The sequence below is a fragment of the Babylonia areolata genome, chromosome 13, assembly GCF_041734735.1.
Source record: "Babylonia areolata isolate BAREFJ2019XMU chromosome 13, ASM4173473v1, whole genome shotgun sequence".
In the NCBI taxonomy this organism is placed as follows: domain Eukaryota; kingdom Metazoa; phylum Mollusca; class Gastropoda; order Neogastropoda; family Buccinidae; genus Babylonia; species Babylonia areolata.
The window spans coordinates 23406849-23424348 of NC_134888.1; the positions used below are offsets into that span (position 1 = coordinate 23406849).

The following is a 17500-nucleotide window of genomic DNA, read 5'->3' on the forward strand; positions in this document are numbered from 1 at the left end:
AAATCAATTGCAATGCCTCTGTGATGTTGTAAACACCCTTCCGTTTGTTTCCTGAAGTGCTGGCCATGCTTCAACTTGAGAATCTGTTAAATAAATTTGGAAATATTCGACAACGTGCGTCAACTTGCAACTGAAATATAGAATAGACGTTCCAGAAACACGTGATGAACATTTCCAACTTGTGTGGTTTCACAAAAAGAAGAACGAGAGAGGTTGGTAACTCTAGTGTACAAGTCGCCAATTGGTGCCTGAGGCACTGAGCGTACAAGTCGCCGTACGGCGCCTGAAGCATCCAACTAGTAGGTCGTCGATCGGTGCCTGAACCGTCGAAAGGGTTAATACAACTATATATGGTTGCCATTTTATTCTTTTGACATATCTCACACAGACTTAACTCACTTACTACTGCTGGTTAGCTCCCCTGACTTTCCCCACACATGACCCATTTGTATGGGTAAGGAATAAGATCTCCAAAAAACAAATGTTAGCATTTATGACTGACAACTTCCAAACTGATCAGTACTATAACAAGTTAGTTGGGGACAAAATACAAAACTTCCTCCCTTCTTATGCTATCATCCAGTGAGATGATGAAAGCATCCATAGTTTTTGTTCGAAATTTGCATGCATTGATGACTTGTAAATGTTATAAAGTCACGATAGGGCCCCTTGGTCTAATTCTGTTGTCTGCCTTGTTACTGAGAAGAAACTGGGTCAGACACCATTGTTGACATGCACTGTTCATGTGACCCAGTCACTGCGAAAATGATTCTCCTGCTTGCGAGCACAGCAACACATTCTGCATTTATTGGTCGCAGTGGAGAGTGGAAATGTCAGTTAAGATATTCTTAGCTTATAATATAATTATGTAAATTAGATGCCACTCCAAAAACTCAAAACTATCTAAAGCCCCGATCGGGCTCCTTTGAAATGGTTGTAAACAGTAGAGCCTCAATGAGGGCCTGAGTTAAAGTTGAACTGGTTTGGCTTTATGGCTTACATAATAGATTTTAGCTAGTTATGGTTCATACAATACTGTTTAAAGCAAATAAATGTATAACTTAAGAAAAAACTTTTTTTTTTTTTTTTTTTTTACATGTGACACTTCTGGTAGTCATGGTGGCCACTATTTTTGATAAGGTTGTGATATCACAAGGCCAGAGACTCGCATTCACTTTGGGCTGACTTGCGAAGCAGATCCAAACAAAATTTGTTAAAAGAATACTGTGCATGGACTTTCCAAATGAAAAAAAAAAAGAAACTGAAGAAGATTAAATGAAGCCGTTGAAACATCAAATGTTAGTGCCAATGTGGAAAATGTGTGTTTGCCAACTTTGTCATGCTCAAAAAAAGTGCATGTTGCGGAGACAATGACTTGACTGTCACAGCTTTTAATTACAATGAATGTAATGGGCATGCAGTTTGAATCCCATCCACTGCTTCCCACAGTTGTTCTAAATCGACCAATCCTAGAAGTTCGGCTTTGTGTAAAGTCACTGTGACATATTAATATGGAGGTGTCCTGTGTTCCACAAGGCTAGTAGTTTAAATCAATATAATTGCTTTAATGCACAGACATCTTCAGTTTAATGCATGGTTCTGTACATTCAATTACCCATTTAGCAGGTTTTTAGAGCATGCTGCTATTCACTTCATGTCTCCTTTAAAGTCACCTATCTCAGTTAGTCATTTTATTCTTCTAACATATTTCACACTCTTAACATAGCTATCTATGTCAGTTGTTGTATTCTTTCAACATATCTCATACCAACTTAACACACCTGCGACATCAAATTATATGGTACTTATGGCAGACATATACTTTTTTCTTTTAATTTCAAAATAAAAACTTCTCACATGTGCTATAACTAAGCACAGCAGTGCATCTTTTCCTTGATATGCACAAAACACATAACCACAATAAGAAAAATAATGACAGTAACAAAAAAACCGATATCAACAACCAATGTCTTACCTTTCGTCCTTTGAGACCATCTCTACCTGGACGGCCTGGGAGACCAGGTACCCCAGGTTCACCAGCAAAACCTGCCAGACCCTAAACAACGAAAGAATCATTTATAACCCAATAAATATACCAAGTACAGATAATTAATGGCACCTAAGGTGATCACTTAGTTTCCTTATACTTGTACACCATAGACAGTAATGTTTGACAGGCACAACAGCCAAGAAGTAAAAGCAATGGACTTTCAATCTGTGGGTCCCAGGTTCGAATCTCAGTAACAGAGCCTAGTGGGTAAAGGGTGGAGATTTTTCTGATCTCCCAGGTCAACATGTGGAGACCTCTTAGTGCCTGAGCCCCCTTCATGTGTATACGCACACAGAAGATCAAATACGCACATCAAAGATCCTGTAATCCATGTCAGTAAGTCGTGGACACAAGAACATACCCAGCATGCATACCCCTGAAAATGGAGTATGGCTGTCTATATGGCAGGGTAAATAAACAAAATGACCACACATATAAAATGTTGCATGTCTGTTTGAGGATATGTGTGTGTGACTGATTGAATGACAGAGGAAATGAATGATGAGTGCCTAGATGGCAGCTGTCAGTCAGCTCTACCCAGTAGGCAGCCTGTTATGCAAATGACTCTGTGTTTGTTAAGCGCAAACAGCTTGGTCTCCAACCGAGGATAGGTGCTATATAGATATGCATATCATCAACATCATCATGAACTATTTGTACATGTAAATGCCTCTGTATGGATCTGGGTTCAAAATGCATGTGTGTATGACTGTATCCCTACATGTGTGCAACAATATGTCTGTGTACACACTCACAGGTAATTAAAAAAAAAAAAAAGAAGAAAAATAACATATGATTCTGTGCCTGTGCATGGATATGTGTGTGTGTGTGTGTGTGTGTGTGTCTGCGTGTGTGTGTGTGTTAGTGTTTGTGTGTGTATGTGTTAGTGTTATTGTGTGTGTGTATGTGTTAGTGTTAGTGTTAGTGTTAGTGTGTGTGTGTGTGTGTGTGTGTGTGTGTGTGTGTGCATGAATACATTTGAATACGCTTGAATACCAGTAACAGAGATGTGTTTCCCATTCACAACCACACTCGCATAATAGCAGCGAGAGAGTGAGCGGCAAGGGCAAGGAGTACATGTGCAAAGAAACGAATGCAAGGTGGGAAATAGACTTTATCCTTACCTCACAGCAAAGTTGCTGAGAAGGCTACTTAGCCTTGACCTGCAAGAATCTCATGACTCTTGCAACGAGGTGGGGAAAAAAACATAAAGAAGAAAAGAAACCCACCTTCCTAGCATGTCTCGCGAGAGCCTTGCCACAGCATTGTTTCAGTGCCCCAAACCCACTGAGGTAATGAAGAGACAGAGAGAGAGAGAGAGGGAGAAAGGAAATTATCTCACCTTGGTTCCATTACACCCAGGAAAACCTTGAGGCCCGAGAGGTCCTTCCAATCCAGGCTGACCCTGAAAGCAAAACCAAATCAATTACGATTCCATCATCCATGCAAACTTTAGAAAAAATAAACTAAGATGTGGTTTCAGAAGAAGAAAGAAAGTACAAAGAATGAAATGATTAAGGCTACACCTCTGCAAAACAATGTCAGACCACAGGAAAATTAAAAAAAATAAAACACTGCCTCTTTAAAACAATTTCTTGTGTAAGTAATCATGTGTAAGTAAAACAAATGGTGTATAGAACCATTTAATCCTTGTCAGAACATGTCTGATTTTCAGGTTAAAAAAGAACTGGCTTACATATCTAATTCATCTTCAAGCCTTTGCCTGTTTTACTTTGCTTTGTTAATTTGTAGGGAAAGGAGGAGTTTCACATGCAGCTCTGTGTGTGTGTGTGTGTGTGTGTGTGTGTGTGTGTGTGTGTGTGTGCATGTGTCTGTCTGTCTGTCTGTTTGTTTGTTTGCCTGTGTCTGCGTGAGTGGGGGGTGGGGATTGGGGGGAGGGGGGGAGTGTGTGTATATACATGTGTAAAAATTCAAACAATAAGTATTGCTGACAAATATGTAAATCGAAAAAGGCCTGCGAGAAACATGCGTGCGTGCGTGTGTGTGTGTGTGTGTGTGTGTGTATAAAAATTATGTGCATGAATGTGTGCTTCAGTGTGTAAGAATTAGAACAATAATTATTGCCGACAAGCATAAAAAAATAGTCCTGAGAGAAGCACTATCTTACCGGAATGCCAGGTGCTCCAGTGAATCCAGGTAAACCAGTGTCACCCTGAAAAATATAAGTAAATCACTCTGTATTCTTTTTTTTTTTTAACAAAAAGACTTAATAATAGCCTACAGTAAAATTATTAATTTTGATAAACAGATAAGCATTACTGCACAATGTAAAATCATCCAGTGGATGTATACAATATTTGTCAATCACAAACATACAAGCACTAATCAAACTGAAACACATGTAACATGCATAGATTATTTGTACTTGTGCACACACACACACACACACACACACACACACACACACAAGCACATGCACGCCTGCGCACATGCACACACACACACACACACACACATGCACACACACACTCACACACAAACACACACACACACACACACACACACACACACACACACACACACACACACACACACATGAATGCCTACATATGCATGGATCATTCATACAATTCACAAGAAATATTGCATTACATTTTATAACAATACAACTCAGTCTAATCTGAACAACACATGTTATGTGAAGATACCAGAACCACACTGATTTCCATACCTTGTGTTTGAGACATATATACTGAGAGACTTTGTGTTAGGATGCTGCAGCAACAACATACACTGATAACTACTTATTTATTTGTATGTGTGTCTTGTAAACCTTAAGGTTTGAAGACAAATGAAAATCATTCTATTCTATTTTGTCCATGTATTGATAATCATCATCATCATCATCATCATAAGAAGAAGAAGAAGAAGAAGAAGAAATAATAAACAATAACAAATAGAAATAATACTAACAATATATATAGTACTTTTCTGGAGCAAATTCCCCATATAATGGGCTCTATGCGCTAATGTGAAACAATACATACAACAGTGCATTATATCACACGACAGCACATGAGGACAGAGAAGAGAAAAACAAAATCTACATACACCAAGACAATACTACAAACTGCAGATATGAACAGTCACATAAAAAAGGCACATGCACACATGCACACACACACACACACACACACACACACACGCACATACACACACACACGCACGCACGCACACAACACACACACACACACATACACACACATACACATGCCCATGTGAAAGGAATAAGATAATGGATGCTACAAAGAAGCACACTGTGTACCTGTAGTAAACAGGTTCTGTGTTACCTTAAAACATTAAGAACAGATGTACAACATTAATTTTCCACTTACTCTGTAGCCCTTAGAGCCGCGTGCTCCAGGCTCCCCGATTTCACCTTTGATCCCCATCCTCCCTACCGGCCCTTCAGGCCCCAGAAAGCCAGGTAAACCTTGAGGGCCGCGTAGCCCAGGTAAACCATTCGCTCCCTGAGAGACAAAACATCAGTGTCAAAATGGTAAACATCAAGATCAATGAATCTTTGTAACAAAGCACTCCTATTTTTACATGTTTACAGAGTGTATTGCTGATGGATTCCTGATCTACATTAAGCTTTTTACAGTGGTAATTGTAAAGGCCTCTTAGTGCTTTACAGTGGTAACAGTAAAGGCCTCATGCTCATGTTTCAGGCTGGTTTTTCAGTCACTGATGAGAGGATTACCAATTTTCAGGGTGGTTGTTTGGTTTTTGGAGGGGGATGGGGGGGGAGAGTGGAGGGGTTATCCACAATGTTAAACTTTTAAGCATGAACTCTTTGGAACTCTTCACAAATTATATCACGATAAAACCGGTGTTTTCACATCCTAATCCACCCCCACCCTAGCCTAAAGCAAGCAAAAAGTCACATGTGGCAGTTGGCTTGAGGGAACAAACCTCCTCCACCACCACGGGTCCCCTGACCCTCCCCCCCCCCCCCCCCCCCCCCCTTTCCCTTTCAAGATCCCATTTTGTACAGGCATGAGTAATCAGGTTATACATAATGGAAGACATGTGCACCATTCAACACGAGAAACAAACAATGGGAACCGGTGGTTGTGAAACCACCGCTGACTTCAGCAAAATGGACTGACTCACTGGCAGAAGTGGCGGCACAGAGTGAACCCTCCCTGGCAGGAAATGGGATCTGCTTCACTCGTTATGGACATTTAGTTCACCTCCCCCACAGACTTCTGTAGACAACCTCTTTGCAAATCCAGTCACCCTACTTTTCAAATCCAGATACCTTAATTCTTAAATCTTGACTCCCTACTTTTCTAGACACCCTACTTTTCAAATCTAGACAAACTTTTTTTTCTTTTTTTTTCAAATATAGACCCCACTGCTTCTCAGATATAGACCCTCTACTTTTCCAGACACCCTAATTTTTTCTAATTTGCACACCCTTCTCTTCAAATCCAGACCCTCTGTTTTCAAATATAGACTCCAAACCTTTCAAATCCAGACCCCCTATTTTTGAAATCCAGACCCCATGCTGTTAAAAAAGTATACCACCTACTTTTCAAATTTATCAAGGGACACTATTCTAGATATCCTACATCATTTGATCAGCTTATATATGTGACATTTATTTTGTATACTTGACAGTTATTCAAGTTTTTCATTCTACCAATATGGGATCTGTTTTCTTCATCCTGTTGTGATAGGAGTTGGAAGACTGTAACAAAACTGACAGGGTGTTCTTGTAATACACTTCTGTTGTGTGTTTTGTGTTATATATATATATATATATATATATATATATACTTGTATATGGTATTTGCTAAATATCACTATCATGCTTGTAATATGTATGTATCACAGACTTCACCATATTGAATTTCTCTTGCTGAGACAATAAAGTTTTTCTGATTCTGATTCTGAAGCCCTGTCAATAACTGTGCTGATGACAAATTTTCTGCAATGCAGAAAGGCAAGATGTTTGTCACTCATGTCAAAATTCTTTCCCCCCAGTTTCTTTTGTATTTCACATGTTGCACTCTGCTTCTCTGCCTGAACTGCAGAAGAGTCTTCTTCGTGTCACTGTTACTATCACAGAAAACACTTCTGTCGTGATGTCAGAAGACTGCTTTCACTGACATTTGGGACTCTGTTTAAACTCCAGAAAAGTCTTTTGGGAATCTGTTTAACTCACTCAGTACAGCCAGTCCTCTCTTCTCCTCTACACAGACCCCTCGGATGTCCAGTGGGTGTCTGAATGACCCAACCTTTAGCTTCCGTCGTCAGAAGTGTGGTATTCTTTGTCAACATTCACCTCTTCAGTATAAGAGCCTTCCGCTTGCAACATTTTGATGGTTGTAATTGGGGTGAAACGCTGTTAATGTCGTCTCTTTCGCCGTTCGTATGGAGAGAGTTAAACACCAGGAAAGTCTTATTCATGTTATCTTCATCACAGACGATACTTTTTTTGTCTTGCTCTCAGTGGTCTGTTCTTACTGACATATGGGATGGGTTTCATCAGGAAGGTAACAAGGTAACAAAACATAAAAAGCAGCTTCACACAATCTTTGTTCTGTGGAGTCAGTATGGATATGACTGTTTTGACTTTAGGTGGGGAGCTTGAGGGGGGTTGGGGGGGGGGGGGGGGGGATAAGCTTTCAGTCTCTCTGCCATCAGGATGTGACCAATGCAAGGACTGCTAGATTAGCTTTGTGCAGTTTTTTAGAGTCAATGTTTAGGTTGCAGTGAGCATCACTCTCTTTAACTGGCATCACGGACTCCTCATCTTAACATGCAAACAGAATGTCCTCAACAAGTACAAATGGATCTAAAATTCCTTGACAGCTAGTCTGTTATTCTTCAGAATGCATCTGGAGCACACTTTTTACACTGAATAGTGAACATACCATCAAATGCATCCAACTAGAGCGTTTTATGTAGTGTGATGACACTGTTCATCAGGTCTCATATACAGGAATCCACTTTTATTCAACCTTTCACACAAATGGTGGGAACAACAGACTTCCATACTTGATGTTTCTTTTCACTTTTTCATGTATCTAAGATTTTTGTTTTGTTTTTTTTTAAATGCCAAATTTGTGCAGTTAAATGAACAATGATGAAAACATCTGTCACTGTCTTGAATCTTCTTTCTTTCTTCCTCTTTCCCTCCGTCCCTCCATTTCTCTGGGCTGTTTATTTGTCCATACAGTTTTCTTTCTGTATTTGTCTAATTCTCCTTCTACTCTCCGTCTCCATTTAATATTTTTCTTCATTCTTTATTTCAATATCTTTTCTCACGTCTGTCCCATTACAGACATGTATACACACTTGTATATAAACACACTTACCCTCTCTCCCTTGTCTCCAGCACAGATGCAGATTGTGGACGTGCATCCTTCGCATCTCTGCAACAACACCACACACCCATATCTCTCTCTCTCTTCATATATATATATATAATATCATAGGTTAATGGCACTGTACACCCACAAGTATGCATACATAATATCAAAGGTTAACAACACCACACACCCATATACATATTGTGACAGGTGTGGAGGCCAAATGGATAAATAGTTAACGTGCTGGATTCTCGCCTGAGTTTCCGGAGTTCAATGCCCTGGTCTCCGGACACCTGGTGGGTTAAAGGTGGAGATTTTTCCTATATCCCAGGTCAACATACGAGCAGACCTTCTAGTGCTTTAACCCCTTCATGAGTATACGCATGCAGAAGATCAAATAAGCATATCAATACATGTCAGCATTTGCTTGGTTATAGAAAGAAGAATATACGCTGCAGGACCACCCTTGAAAACTGAGTATAGCTGCCTCCATCACGAAGAAAGGTTACATGTGTGTGTGTGTGTGCGTGCATGTGAAGCCTGACTGAATAACACAGGAAACAAATGATGAGCGCCAAAGGCAACTCTCAGGCAGCTCTACCCAGGTATACAACAATCAGAAGTACTACATCAATATGCAAAACAACAATGGACACAACATACATAGGTTTCATTGTCCAGAATACCACTTCTGCATGTGGTGCTGTGTCCAGTTTTTTGTTTTCTGGATTTTTAAACTAATTTCAATGCATCTGTATGAATTTCTGGCAGTTGATCCCTTGCCCTCCACTTGTTTTTTTCTTTGTTTTTTCAGTTTGTTATTAGCGATACTGGATGGCAATGTTCCAGCTGCTATACACACACACACACACACACACACACACACACACACACACATTTTATCTCTATATAAGAGAGAGAGAGAGAGGGGTAGGGAGTGGGGCTTCTTACCGAAGCCCCATCTGCTTTCTTGTCATCCAGCTATACAAACTGATGAGTACACAAAAAGCACTAACAGTCACTGTTGCCAGTTTGCGGAAAAAATGCCAGGTGAAAAGCAGAAACAGTGCGCATGACTTGTTTGACGGTGTGTGTCCTTGTTGTGTTTGGTCTGTACTTCAAAAATGACTAAAGAATAACTGGAGAGTGGATGAAAGGGACAGAGGTCAAGGAAATTTAGGAAGGGTGATATTACACACACACACACACACACACACACACACACACACACACACACACATATATATATATATAGAGAGAGAGAGAGAGAGAGACAGAGATACAGATACAGATATAGATATATAGATATATATAGATAGATAGATCTACATATCTACACACACACACATATATATATGTATATATATGTGTGTGTGCGTGTGTGTGTGTAGATATGTAGGTATATTTTAACTTTATATATATATAATATATATATGGGTGGGGGGTGGGGGGGGGAATATGTCGATATATATCTATCTTTATATATGTGTGTACATATATATTTTTTTATACAGTTCATTGGCAGATAGCACTGTGTCCAAAAGACCTAGTACCTTTGGAGGACACAAATTCTTTTCTGCACCTGTTTGGTGGGGCTCACTACCCAGTAAACTATACACATGTAGCAGTCACCACATCAGACCTACCACCACATTCAAGAAAGCCTTCAGGACACATCTGTTCCAAATCTACAAAGTTCTCACAATGATCGCATTCTCCCACTACCCTCTCCTTCAGCAAACACATATGCAAACAGGCACACATGTCCACGTGCATGCCAACTCTCTTCCTGCCAACTTACTTGCATTTTCTCAATTCTTGCTTGCTTGCTTTCCTGTTTATCATGCTGAGTGCCTGACTTGGTATGGTTTTCATTATTTGTTTTAGATGGCTGATCAAAGAAGTTATTGTGGGAGGATTGTAAATTTATAGAAGATATATGTGATTCATGGTGTGTGTGTGTGTGTGTGTGTGTGTGTGTGTGTGTGTGTGTGTGTGTGTTTGCATGTGCGTGTGTGTGTGTGTGTGTGTGTGTGTGTTGTATGGTGTACGGGTAAAGAAGTAACTTCAGTGCATGTACAAATTATTGTGAAGCGTGCTGAGCCTGCCTCTACAGAGTAGTACTGTACATAACAAGATCTCAATAGTATTCTATTGTTGTCAGTATCAATACTATTATTACACCTATTATGATTATTTTCATACATGCATATCAATATTACACCAGATAAATGGTTCTACAAAGAAAATCTTCTTGGTTCTCAAGAACATTGAATATTGCTGATTTGAACAATCTGAGGCTATGATTCCTGTTCTCAAGACTGGGCCTCAAGTGACTGATTTTATCTAAACAATCTGAGATTTACTTAAAGCCAAGATTCTCACTCTAAGACTATGGTGAAATACATACCTACTGGTCTTTGGCGTTCATTTTAGAGTAAAAAAAAACTTCACATATAAAGCCCAGCAGAAATTGAGCTGCATAATGTCTGCACTAATATCAGTACTTAGATCACATGCAACAGCCAAATGGATAATGCACTGGACTTTCAATCTGAGGGTCATGGGTTAAAATCCCAATCATGATGCCAGGATGGGTATTTTTCTTAACTCCAAGGTCAACAGATCTGCAGAACTGCCAGTGCCTGTTCCCACTTCATGAGTATATGCATGCAGATAAAATAATTATGCATGCTGAAGATCCCAAAATGCCAATCAGTGTCTGGTAGGTTACAGATAGCAGAACATACCCAGTACACCTTAGAAAAAAGGAAATGTTTGCCTACACGATGGGGTAAAAACTGTCATGCAAGCAAAAGCAAAAGCCCACTTGTATCTATTCAAGAGAATATGACAGCCCACAAATCCAGAAGAATATCTACTTGTAAACCATTCCTTTCTAAAAACAAAAAGTACACAATTGCCATATATGTTCATTCATTCTTTAGTTTGACGTCTTTTCACTGGAAGTGATATCAAACATGGGTAGGGGAAAAAAATCGAGGGAGGGAGATGAAATTACTGTGTATACATGCAAGTATGCTAAAGTGTGTGTGTATGTGTGTGTACGCGCATGCGTGTGTGTGTGTTACAGTATATATATATATATATATATATATGTGTGTGTGTGTGTGTGTGTGTGTGTGTGTGTGTACGTGTGTGTGTGTGTGTATATATATATATATATATATATATATATACATATATATATATATACACACACACAGTATATGTAAGTATATGCATATGCATATACATTTGTATGGATACACAAGCATCTGTCTGTATTTGTTTCAACATTTTAGAACTACCTAGCTGTCTTTTATTTCTGACAAACACAAGTAGCACTGACCAACTGAAGTACTTTCATTTTAGAAATCCTGTGCTGAATGCAAAGTAAACAATACCTGCATGCAAAGGCCAAACACAATGACCAACTTTAAAAATGGTTACTGATGTTTACTGCCAATTTAACTTTACCAAGATCCTTTGACTTGTTCCTCTAAAGCGAGCAACATTTTACATTGAATGACCCTGACCTTTGGTCAAGGTCAGCTGATAAGCCCATTTGGATATGAATAAAGTTTCTCTGACTGAAAAGAATGACAAGTGAAAAAAGGTTTTCTTTCAAATCAACAAGCATGAACAAGAAATATATAGATCTACAATTCTGTCAGACCAAACTTTGGGGAGGGGCTGGGGGGGAGGGGGTGGAATCAATGCAAACAGCTTATCTCCCTTGCACATTATCAACATCATAATCATGACCTTTCTTCATGGTCACAAGGGATGCTTCAGAGTTGGAGAATTGTGAACAGTGCATCCTTGTGGAAATTCAGTTTCACCTGTAGTTGAAATGGATATAATCAAAAAGAATTTAAGTGTGTGCTTGAGGCTGTGATCTTGAATGTAAACAACAAATCGTTATCAATCAGTCCTGTAAAAACTTATGACTGCTCCTGTGACTAATATCAATATAGATAGATAGATAGACAGACAGATAGATGTGGAGTGATGGTCTTGAGTTAACGCATCCGCCTAGGAATCAAGAGAATCAGAGCGCGCTGGTTTGAATCACAGCTCAGCTGCCGATATTTTCTCCCTCTCCACTAGACCTTAAGTGGTGGTCTGGACACTAGTCATTCGGATGAGACAATAAACCGAGGTCCCGTGTGCAGCATGCACTTAGCACACTTAAAAGAACCCACGGCAACTAAAGGGTTGTTCCTGGCAAAATTCTGTAGAAAAATCCACTTTGATAGGAAAAACAAATATAACTGCACGCAGGGAAAAAAAATGGGGAGAGCAGCCCAAATTTCACACAGAGAAATCTGTTGTGATAAAAAGAAATACAAATACAAATATAATACAAATACAAATAGACAGACAGATAGATAGATAGACAGATCCTCCCACTGTGCAATTCTAGACACTGACAAGTTTACAGACGCTTGCAAAGTTATATGGTCCAAAAGTACAAACACAACCTGAAATATTGAGTCACCTTTCAAAAACTGAAAACCTAATTAAATCTAATTAAAACCTTCACCAGATAGAAACCTGTGAAGAATTGTAACCATCTCCTGGGAAGTGTGGAATAAATCATTATCTTCAGGCTTTGAATAATCCATGCTAGGTTGAACAGTCACTTGCTGGAGATAACCTATGTCCTTGAAATCAAAGGAAAACATGGGCCAATTGTTGTCTTGTGATGAAACTAAATGTTGTCACTATTTGTGTGGTAAGTAACCTTGCCATATATTCCTTTAACAGCTGCCAGGTTGGCTTGCAGGCTGTCAGTGCATTCTGCATTTCTTAAATGAGGCATGCAGTGCAGACCAACAAAGATGATACAAAGTGAGGCTGCAAGGTCAAAAGACAAAAATGCCAGTCCCTACTTCTACTACTACTACCACTACTACTGTATCAAATGTGCATATACATCCCAGACAATGCTTAACTGTCTTAATTTCTATTGGAATACATGTATGAGTTAAGACGTTTTGTCTCTTTGCAGTCCTTGCTGCTTAAATTCTTCCTGCTGAACTCATCAGATTTAGTTGTAAATGGTTGATTAATGAGTGGGCTCCCGTGTGTTGCTGTTGGTTACATGCCAAATGTTATTTTTATGAAAAGATGTTTATTTGATACTTGCCTTCTGATAAAGACGGGTTTATCCGGTGATTCAAAGCATTTTTTTTTCTTCTTTTTTTATCTGCCACGTATCATATCGATCTGAGACCCAACAGAACTGACATTCGTAATCTTGGCGCCACGCACTTTGACGCAATATGGCAGTGTGTCTCCATCGGCCCTCGTACTTCAGTCCTCGGGATCGAGGCTTTGTTCAGTCAAAAAGTGTACATATGCGACGTAAAATGCTCTAAAGTGGTTTTATGTTGGTTGGTTTCACAATAAAAACCGATTTCAAATTGTTAGATACTCCTTTTCAAAATATCGACTCAAAATAAATAAACAAATGCAGATATAGGATAAAATTTAATAGTAAAACGTAAACTCGAACTGATCATCTTCATTTTTTGGTACTAATGCAAGGCTCGGGGAAATCAAACCAAATATGTCTACATTAGTAATTGTTTTTAATCTCTCTCTCTCTCTCTCTCGCTCGCTCGCTCGCTCGTTCGATCACTGAACGTATTCTCTCCTTGAACCGAAGGGTTGTGCCTGCGGACACCAGTCAGTCATGCATATTCACACGTGCAATGCTGAAACGTAACATAATAAAACACACGAGACCTTATCCATGTTGTGACAGTAAAGAATCTGCACCACCAAAAGATCGAGACTCACCGCGGAAGACACTGAATCGACGAAAACTGAGATCACAACTCCCAGAATCGTTGCTAAGGTGGCAAGCTCGCTCGGCTTCATTGCCGAGGATTTCCCGAGGGTGTCAGCTTACAATGACCTGCACTCGATGACTGTATCCACTTATCTTGAATCTGTCAGAACACACCACCCTAGAAACTTTAGGCGAGAGGGAATACTTTTCCTAGCAGATTTCTGTCACCTGCTAAACTCCCTCATCTTCGCCATAACAGTTTCTGAAGAAAGGTTCCAGTTTTACACTTGCAGACGACAATGTGGAACTACTTATAAAGATGGTATAAACTTTAAGAAAGTGAAAAAATCTTCAAGAATATTCTTGTCGTCATGAAAATCTCCGTTTGTATTCATATGCTACCAGAACTGAGAGACGATTATTGTCGTGTAATATATATGATAACAAATAATAAGGAACTAGCTTCTTTCGCGGAGCAACCTTTCTATAGAACACAGTAAACTGTTGGGTCTGTCTGGGACAAGAAGCGATGCAACGGTATCCAAGTGCCTGTCAATCAATGCAAATTTTCAGGCTACAGCTCCCAGCCAGCTTCCCTAAGTAGTTGTGCAATGGTTACGTCCACTTCCGCGTCAAAAATAGTGCCATGATTATGTTAACTTTTTATCATATTTTTCTTCGTTCTCAACAAATTTCTACAGCAACATGTCCGTTTTTCATTCCTACAAATGAAATAAAAATATGAAGTTCTATATGGAACAACAATCTGTTCTTTTGTCATGTCTGGATCATAAAAAAGGAGAAAAACAAAAGCACACGTTGTGGCCTGCATGAATCCCATCAGTTCATCTGAAAGTTTTGCTATGCTGTTGTTTCAATGAACGCATGTGTGTTGAAATATGCGTACATTTTGAAATCAAATTAGCCCTTTCGTCTATTATTTTACCCGCCTCATAACCTAGGGTAATTATTGTCCTCGGCTACTGAAAAAAAAAGGGTGGTGAGTTGCGGAACAGACAACGCGGAGGCTCCGCCCTCTCCAGAAACAGCTCTGTAACCTTACTCTGGCACCAGCTTTCCACTGAGTGGAATCTTTCTTCCCGACTACTGGAAACTTAGGAAAAGTTGTCCAAAAGTCTGGATGATCACAGGTCCAGTCTAGCTTCGTTAGTTTAGGGTTAGAGTGCACGACTGCTGAGGGCAGCCTCAGCGGGATAGATCGGGTTTTGATCGGCGCGTGGTCGGTTTTGGTCACGGCGAGGTCCAATGACCGAGTGTTGTGAGGGTGTCAGTCGGGGGACTGGCAGCCCTTTGGCGTCCCAGAGGTGTGTGCACACACGTACATCAAGGCGATCCGGAATTATGTCTCTGTGGTGAGTACTTTACGTCACATTTTGTCACATAAAATGAATGATTGAATTGTTTTTGTTTATTAAAATGCAGAAAGGGGGGAAATTGTGCAATCTTACCACAAAAAACATGGAAACATGTCTAGATGACAGGGTTGATAATAAGTGCTGAGTGAGAAGTTTTGCCATGAGGAACGCAGTTTATCGTCTACTTGTTTGAGCTTGTTTTTTTTAACTTTCTTTCAGTTTTCTTCGTTTTTACTATTGATTTTTGTTTATGTATTCTTGTGTGCGTTCGTTTCCTTGAATTACAGGTCTGATGGTGGTGCGTTCTGTTCTTTTCAGGTGTCTGGTTCTCACATTTCTGGTGGTGTTAGCATCATGTGCACAGCTCACTGCAGCGGTATGTGCAACGTTCTCTGTTATCTCCTGCTGCGTATCTCCTTTTTTTATGTTGTTTCTGTCTGTCTCTCCTTGTCTGCCTCTGTTTCTCAGTGTTCTCTGTTCTCTGTATGTCTCCGTTTCCCAATGTCTCTGTTTCTCTCTGTCTCTGTCTCTCTCTCTCTCAGTCTCTTCTCTCTCCTCTCTCTCTCTCTCTCTGTCTCTCGGCTCTTCTCTGCCTGGTCTCACTGACCGAGTCTCCGGTCGCTGCCTCTATACCCCGTCTCCCTCTAGTATATGACTGACCACACCCTATTCTTTCTGTGGCTCTATATGTCTCTGTCTCTGTCTGTCTGTCTGTCTGTCTGTCTGTCTGTCTGTCTCTCTCTCTCTCTCTCTCTCTCTCTCTCTCTCTCTCTCTCTCTCTTCCATCTCTCTCTCTCTCTCTCTGTCGTACCCCACCCCCCGGCCCTCTCTCTCTCTCTGTCTTCTCAGTCTCTGTCCGCTGCCTCAGTCTCTACCCAGTCTTCCTCTATATGACTGACCACGCCCTCTTTCTGTGGCTCTTTATGTCTCTGCCAGTGTGTTTGTTTGTCTCTCTATCTGTCTGTCTCTCTCCCTGTCTGTCTGTCTGTCTGTCTGTCTGTCTGTCTCTCTCTCTCTCTCTCTCTCTCTCTCTCTCTCTTCCACCCCCCACCCCCACCCCACCCCCAACCTCACATTGTCTCTCTGTTTTCGTCTCTTTCTTTCTCGTCTCTCACTGTTTTTTTCTCTCTCTATCTCTCCTCTCTCTTTCTCTCCGGCTCTGTCACTATCTGTTCTCTGTCTGTCTCTCTGTCAATCTCTACTTCTCTTCCTAGTCTGTCTGTCTGTCTGTCTGCCTCTCTCTCTCCCTCTCTTTCTCCACCCGGTCCCCCCCCCCTCTCTCTCTCAGTCTCTCTCTCGCTGTATGTCTCTGCTCTCTCTATGTCTCTGTTTATTGTCTGTCTGTCTGTCTGTCTGTCTGTCTGTCTGTCTCTCTCTCTCTCTCTCTCTCTCTCTCTCTCTCTCTCTCTCTCTCTCTCTCCCTTGTCTCTTACTTTCTTTCTCCATCTCTCTCTCTCTCTCTCTCTCTCTCTCTCCCATCCCCCCTTCTCTCTCTCTCGGACAGTCTCTCTCTGTCTCCCCGGCCTCTATCTCCCGGCCTCACTGCCTCCGTCTCTCCTGTATCTGTATCTGTCTGTCTGTCTGTCTGTCTGTCTTTCTGTCTCAGTGTCTGTCTGTCTCTCTCTCTCTGTCTCTGTCTCTCTCTCTCTCTTACCCAGTGTCCCATTACTTTCTGTATCATATCAACCTTCTACCCCCTCTTCCTCAGTCCGCTCTGCTCGGCTATTTCTTCCGTGGCCCTCTCTGTCTCCGTCTCCCAGCCTCCCTTACTTTTCCCCTACTACTGAATGTGTATTGCCCATAAATAATATGATCTCCGTCTGAACTGAAGAAATCAAGAGTCCCGTGAAACAAAAATCACGACCGACTGAATAACAGTTGATATTTAATAAGGAAAAATTATTGAGCAACAAAAGCAACAACAACT

General features: G+C 40.5%; 2 protein-coding genes across 2 annotated transcripts in view; one reads left to right on the forward strand and one right to left on the reverse strand.

The window, feature by feature from the left end:
- Positions 1–14571, reverse strand: part of LOC143289156 (uncharacterized) — a 90708-nt gene extending 76137 nt beyond the window's left edge. Inside the window, exons 1-6 of the mRNA XM_076598057.1 lie at positions 14206–14571; positions 8401–8457; positions 5407–5541; positions 4179–4223; positions 3393–3455; positions 1976–2056 (exon numbers count right to left, since the gene is read on the reverse strand). Of these exons, the coding sequence (XP_076454172.1) occupies positions 1976–2056; positions 3393–3455; positions 4179–4223; positions 5407–5541; positions 8401–8457; positions 14206–14286 (462 nt within the window). The 5' untranslated portion in view covers positions 14287–14571. The remainder of the gene's footprint in view (positions 1–1975; positions 2057–3392; positions 3456–4178; positions 4224–5406; positions 5542–8400; positions 8458–14205) is intronic.
- Positions 14572–15256: 685 nt separating this feature from the next.
- LOC143289157 (uncharacterized) overlaps positions 15257–17500 on the forward strand; it is a 112378-nt gene continuing 110134 nt past the window's right edge. The window contains exons 1-2 of the mRNA XM_076598058.1: positions 15257–15570; positions 15892–15949. Coding sequence (XP_076454173.1) covers positions 15464–15570; positions 15892–15949 — 165 coding nt within the window. The 5' untranslated portion in view covers positions 15257–15463. The remainder of the gene's footprint in view (positions 15571–15891; positions 15950–17500) is intronic.